This window comes from Sinocyclocheilus anshuiensis, unplaced genomic scaffold, assembly GCF_001515605.1.
Source record: "Sinocyclocheilus anshuiensis isolate Anshui unplaced genomic scaffold, SAMN03320099.WGS_v1.1 scaffold1123, whole genome shotgun sequence".
In the NCBI taxonomy this organism is placed as follows: domain Eukaryota; kingdom Metazoa; phylum Chordata; class Actinopteri; order Cypriniformes; family Cyprinidae; genus Sinocyclocheilus; species Sinocyclocheilus anshuiensis.
The window spans coordinates 550531-557840 of record NW_015544248.1 but is presented as its reverse complement, the minus strand read 5'-3'; the positions used below and the strand labels follow the sequence as shown (position 1 = coordinate 557840).

General features: G+C 35.1%; 1 protein-coding gene across 2 annotated transcripts in view; it reads left to right on the top strand.

Moving 5' to 3' along the window:
- The window catches only part of LOC107697808 (neuroligin-4, X-linked-like), a 30937-nt gene that overhangs the window by 12539 nt on the left and 11088 nt on the right, over nucleotides 1–7310 (top strand). For both annotated transcript variants that reach the window (XM_016498669.1, XM_016498668.1), the window contains exon 3: nucleotides 2704–2856. In XM_016498669.1, the coding sequence (XP_016354155.1) occupies nucleotides 2704–2856 (153 nt within the window). The remainder of the gene's footprint in view (nucleotides 1–2703; nucleotides 2857–7310) is intronic.

Genomic DNA, 7310 nt, shown 5'->3' with positions numbered 1-7310 from the left:
AGGTCATTACTGAAAGGGGTGGCTGTTCACAGAGTGCTGTATCAAAGCATATTAAATGCAAAGTTGACTGGAAGAAATTGGATAAGAAAAGGTGCAAAGCAACAGGGATGAGGGATTTGCTTGAGAATACTGTCAAGCAAAGCCGATTCAAACACTTGAGAGAGAGCTTCACAAGCAGTGGACTGAAGCTGGAGTCAGTGCATCAAGAGTCACCACGCTCAGACGTCTTCAGGAAAACTTCTGAAACAGAAACGACGTCAGAAGCATCTCACCTGGGCTAAGGAGAAGAAGAACTGGACTGCTGCTCAGTGCTCCAAAGTCTTCTTTTCAGATGAAAGTAAATGTTGCATTTCATTTAGAAATCAAGGTCTGGAGTCTGAAGGAAGACTGGAGAGGCATAGAATCCAAGCTGCTTGAAGTCCAGTGTGAAGTTTCCAAAGTCAGTGATGATTTGTGGAGCTGTGACGTCTGCTGGTGTTGCTCCATTCTGTTTTATCAAGTCCAAAGTCAATGCAGCTCTCTACCAACAGATATTCGAACACTTTATGCTTCCATCTGCTGACAAGCTTTATGGAGATGCTGATTTCCTTTTCCAGCAAGACGTAGCACCTGCCCACAGTGACCCACAGTGACCATGATATTACTGTGCTTGATTGGCCAGCCAACATGCCTGACCTGAAGCCCATATGGAATCTATGGGATATTTTCAAGAGAAAGATGAGAAACAGTGGATCCGAGCTGAAGCTCAATAGTGCCTTAACAGGCTGATCGTTTCCATTCACTCCTCACTGATGCTGGAGTTTGTGCTAAACGAGCCCCGGCCAAGTATTGAGTCCATAACAGGGCTGGGACGATAAATCGATGCAGAATCGATTCGTGGAATCCTCTGGAATGGATTCTGAGCTTAGATTTTAACAGCAGATGGCGCTCTAATCTAGTTTTTATCCGCACACTCAGAGTCTGTAATTTCAGCTCAGAATGCTTTTATGACGCAAGATTAATGTAAACACAACCCACTGTGAACACTCTTGTAATTCGCTTCAACCTTTTCGAATTTTATGAATGATTATTTTAGGTTCAAGTGTGTGTAAGGATTTGGCTGTTTCTAAAGCATGCAGCGCCATCTGCTGTTCAAAACTAATCTCAGAATCGACTCGAGAAAGAATCGCGATGCATTCGGAAAATCTCAGAATCGATGCAGAATCATTTCTCGATTCTCGATTCTCGATGCATCGATTTATTTTCCCAGCCCTAGTGCATAAATGAACATACTTTAAAGAACTTGAACTTTTCTGTTTTGTAAATCCTTGTTTTTTATTGATCTTAAGGAAATATTCTAATATTTTGAGATACTGGATTTTTGACTTTCATGAGCTGTAAGCTATAATCATCAAAATAAAATAAAAAAATAAAAAAACATTTGAAATGTTTTACTTTACATGTAATGAATCTAGAATATATGACAGTTTCACTTTTTGAAATAAGTTACCAAACATATTATTATTATTATTTATTTATTTTTAGTTAATGGATGTTTTATTTCAAGTAACTAAAATGTTATGTTTTTAGTTTTGGTTAAAATATTTTTCATATATGTTTTATTTTATTTTATTTTATTGAATCGTTATTTCATTTCAAGTAACAAAAATGTTTTTATGTTTTTAGTTTTAGTCAAAATATTTTTTCTTTTATATTTTTAATATTTTATATTATTTTTGTTAATTGTTATTTTACTTTTTAAGTAAAAAAATGTTTATTTTTTAAAATCTAGAATATATGACAGTTTCACTTTTTGAAATAAGTTACCAAACATAATGAACTTTTTCACGATATTCAAATTTTTTTAGATGCACCTGTATATGTGTGTGTATATATATATATATATATATATATATATATATATAGATATAGGTATATACTAAATACTAACTAAAACTAAATAAACTAAATCTAATAAATAAAAGTGAAAAAAACTATACTGATAACTATAAAACTATATTGTCATATTTAAAATAAAAAAAATAAGAAAAATTATGCTAGTTGCTGACTTTTCAAAGAAAGTACTAAAAATGCATTTACGTATTTATGTTTTTAATGATTTTTTTTTCAAGATTTGTACTGATATTTGTGTAATAGTGATTGACTGATGGATTTAGATCCAGCTCTTACACCAGCTGTTATATAAATGTTTCCTTTAATGCTGTGTTTATGTGAAGATAAGTTGATTTTAATTTCCATGAGAATGGTTTGACGAAACTAGGTTTTCATAAGAAGCTTTTTTTTAAACGCTCCTGGGAAACACGGTAACTTATAACAGTAAGCATCCTCTTTCTCATTAAACACTGTTTCATATTTCATACTTAATGGAAACATCAGCAGTTTTTCATAATTGGCCGGGTTTTGTCCTGCCCTCAATAGTGAACGAAAACACCCAGTTTTCCACAGTGCTCCAGTGTCTTCTGTTTTAATGGAGAACATTATGACTTAATGGACGTGATATAAAACACCAGTAATGACCTCAGACGACTCTATTAAGCACAAACACTTTAATATATTTACTCTAAATGCACACAGACTGAGAAGAGTTCATGCAAGAGTTCATCTGTCAATATTTACTGCCGTCAGTTTTTATTTCTGCCTGATCTGTTCTCTTAAGAGACTGTGTTTGTTGCTTGTATTAAGTGATTTTTCTTTCTGTTTCAGATGCGCATGACGACACGGGCTTGAAGCCGGTCATGGTTTATATTCATGGCGGCTCGTACGTCGAGGGAACGGGGAACATGATCGACGGCAGCATCCTCGCCAGCTATGGAAACGTGATCGTCGTCACTGTGAACTACCGGTTAGGAGTGCTAGGTGAGTCGCTCGAAACTTATTCATCTTATTTACACTGCTGTCGGAATAAATTTGTACTTTAATTTGTCAGGGATGCATTAGATTGATCAAAAGTGCTAGTAAAGACATGTTACAAAAGATTTCTGTTTTTAAATAAACGCTGTTCTTTTGAACTTTCTGTTCATCTGTGAATCCTGACAAATAAAATGTATGACGCTTTCCACAAAGATATTGTGCATGCTAAAAATTCAGCTTTGATCACAGAAATAAATTACATTTTACACATTTAAAACAGTTATTTTAAGTGATAATAATATTTCACAATTTTTACAATATTTTTGATCAAATAAATCCACCCTTGGTAAGCAAAAGAGACTTCTTTCATTTTTTTAGTATTTTTGCATATAAGCTAAAGATAATGAAACCTGTAAAAGCTTTTCTTTTACTCACAGTACGTAAGAGATGACGTTAGAAAGCCTTCAGATGTTCATTAAAGGATATTTTATTCATTTTCATAATGAAGGTTGTTGGCTATTACAAGTTCTGCCAAAAATAGATTCCTCTTTATAAAATAAAGCTTTTATAATGCTGTGTCTTTGAACAGAAGAACACGGTGAGGATTTGAAAGCTTATTAAAACACTAAGAATACTTATAAACACGAACACAAAGCAGCTCTCGCAAGTGTTTTAAGTGTTTAAATTTGCAGTCTAAGTGTGCAGATTTATGATCCATTCATTTTGAATCCACACATCCAGTTTATATTATTTATATGTTTGGTGCAGAGCAGTTTATTTCTGTTTGTGAGTCTATTTTTCTGAGTTTTGAATGCGGTGACCTTGGATCGTCATGCTGTTACTGGCTCTCTTTCTCATCAAGATATTGAAGCAGATTTCGTTTGAAGGTCCTGAGGTCCTTGGCACTGAATTAGAGACGAAAAAGCCCGCTTTTAACAGCATCCCTCTTTTAAGAAGAGAGCGTGTTCTTTTCTCCGTGTGGAATTAGATCCAAACACGTCCCAGAGGCCTTCAGATTCAGACCGAATGCACTTTTGGTCATTACCATCAGATCTTTTGTACCAAATGATGTGATGTTTTGAACAAAGCATCTCCTTATTATTGAGTTATGTTCAGAACGAGCTGGATGGAAGAGATCGATGTCTCTCGAGTCCATCATTAAACTCATTCATAACTGTTGTGATTACCAAACATTGTCCAAAAATACACTATACCAGTCAAAAGTCTGGAACAGTTATGATCGATAATAATCAGAAATGTTTCTTGAGCAGCAAATCAGCATATTAGAATGATTTCTGGAGATCATGTGACACTGAAGACTGGAGTAATGATGCTGAAAATACAGCTGCGCATCACAGAAATACATTACAGTTTAATAGAGATTCACAGAGAAACAGCTGTTTAAAGTTGCAATAATATTTCAACATTTTTACTGTATTTTTGATCAAATAAATGCAGCCTTGCTGAGCGGAAGAGGAAAAATAGTAGTGTATATAAACTCACATTTGATTGATCTTAGAGTGGTTCGAAGGATGTGGCCGCAGGATATTTCACATCCAAGGTCTAGAAGTCCTTGTCTCCTCTCTCTGGCTCCAGTACTTCAGAGATGATCACAGATTCCGTGTGTTTTAAAGGGCAAAACGATCCAGCAGGGACAGATCAAGGCTGGCGGTCTGAGGAGAAACGACACCAGACTAAGCCACATAAAGACTCCTCATCTTCAGCCGACAGCGTCTGTTTGAGCGAGCTCTGTCTCATGATTCTCCTGCAGCGTCTGATCCTTTCAGAGAGAAATTCAGCTGACATTTCATGTAATCTCAAAGCTAAATGTGACCCTGGAGCACAAAACCAGTAATAAGGGTTAATTTTACCCATACAGTGTATTGTTGGCTATTGCTACAAATATACCCCAGCGACGTAACACTGCTTTTGTGCTGCAGGGTCAAATTTATTTCTGTTGTAAAGACGGGCGTAAGTGACTGATCTACTCCGAAGATGTTGGCGATTGCAGATAACAGAGCTCATTTGAAGCCTGAAAGTCCGTTACGTCTGTTTTTCATCCCTTTTCTTTTCATCTTTCTTATGTTATATTCTCTAAAATGCTGCTTTGGAGTAAAACTGTATTGTAAAAACTGAACTGAACTGATCCTGAATTTAACTGAAATACACTACCGTTTAAAGAAGTCTCTTCTGCTCACCAGGGCTGCATTTATATGATCAAAAATACTGTAAAAATTGTGAAATATTATTACAATGTAAACTAGCTGTTTTCTATGTGAATATCTGTTAAACTATAATTTATTTCTGTGATCGAAGCTGTATTTTCAGCATCATTACTGCAGTCTTCAGCGTCACATGATCTTCAGAAATCATTCTAATATGCTGATTTGCTGCTCAAGAAACATTTCTGATTATTATCAATGTTGAAAACAGTTGTGCTGCACAATATTTTTTGTGACATTTTATTCAGGATTCACGTATGAATAGAAAGTCTAAAAGAACAGCATTTATTGGAAATAGAAATCTTTTGTAACATTATAAATTACTTTACTGGCACTTTTGATAAATGTAATGTTTCCTCGATGAATGAAAGTATTAATTTCTTTTAAAAAAGTTGCTGACTTCTGAAACTTCTGAACAGTAGTCTATGTAATATTTTGGACAGACACATTGTTTAAAATGTTTCTAAAACATTAAAATATCCAGTTTTCTTGTCGTGATTGTAACTGTATTTAAAGGTTAGAAAAACTACAAAAACTTTCTACTAACATTCTGATAACTTTATTTTCACCCAAAATATAACATTATTTGAACATTTATTTTTAAAATTCTAAGAACGTTAAAATGTCCAGTTTTTTTGCCGTGATTATAACATTACTTAAAGGTTACAAAAGCATTTCTTAGAATATTTATCAAGTACAAATAATATCACAAGGACATTTTGAGAATTTTGGTCTCTCAACATTATGAGAACGTATATTAAATATTAATATAGTTATAAGAATGTTCCATAAACATTACTTTGAGAATATTTTGTACTTTTAAAACAAACTATTAAAAAAACAGAACATTCCCTTTTAGCTGGTTTACTCTTGTTGTTGTTGTTTTATTTTTTTGCACTTGTGGTTTGCAGTATATTAACAATCTACCAAACAAATCCATTTCTGGATTAATAAACTTCATCATTTCATTTATTTCAAGCAAGCAGCTGTCTAATCTAATCTGACTTTTGTTTCTTTCCGTATACAGTTCACTACATTGCAAATATTCTCTACCATATATTTGTATTTTCTACAACTTATGTACAAATGCTAATATTAAATACAGTAAGCTGACTTTTTATGGTGAATATGCACAATATTTTATATTTTATAGCGTAAATAATTAATCTTCTCATGTGCACTTCTCACTCGAGAAAACGTCTCTGATAGATTCAGCGTTGAGAAAACAAGCAACACGAGGTGCGTTGAGCGCGTGATGAATGCTGCATCCCTCACGGCATTTTGCCACAAAATAAACAGATGATATCAGAATCCATCTCATTAGACATCAGATGTTAAAGAGCTCGTTTAGCTGCTTCGCCGTCATAGATAAGCAGGCACTTTTGGAGGTGTAGAACAGCCGAGGCTTTGTGGTAATGGCTGCATGGCTCATTGAAGGACTCCAGTGTTTATTGCTCAGGAATAAATTGCCCAGTTGAAAGTCCTACATCACAGACGAGGACTTCAACTAACCTTTATCAAGCACTGGCCTGGAGTCAGGAGATGTATATGCATCACAGGTGAAGGTCAGCCAAAGCGCTTTTTATTTGTGCACGGCGCTGGAATTAATAATGCAGCGTCCTCAGAGATGCACCGACATGATTGATGAAGCCCATCAATAAATAACATACAGAAATCAAGCTCTTGTGTATCCACTGCACTTCAGTTTTTTCCAGGTGAAAGTACTCGAGCTAAAGGAAGACTAAACGCATTAACAGGTGTTTAGTGTCGCGCTAATCCACCTGAATGTCTCTTCGCATCAGCACGCTTGTGACAGATGATAGTGTTGATCCTCGAGGCCAGATGGAAGGGAAATTAAGTTTGCTGTTTCATATCTCGAGCTGGTCATGATACTTACATTGAGAGCGAGTGTGGGGGATTTCAGACGTAGACAACCGCTGAAGACCAGTGAAATGAACAGACAATTAAAGAGTTAATGTTAATTATAGCAATGTTCCATGTTTTGTTTAAAGAAATGCCTGCATTAATTTTCATTGCAGAAGCTAGTGCAGCAAAATGTGATTTTTGTGAATTTCTAAGTTCATATACAGAGTTCTGGCATGAAACTCTAGATGGCGCAGTCCGATAGGTCTAACTCAATCTGACCTAATGACATCATCATCACATAGCACAGCTGATTGGTTCTCTCCTGTATCGGTAGCCAATGAGCTCGCTGCTCAACATTCAAATATATGATTA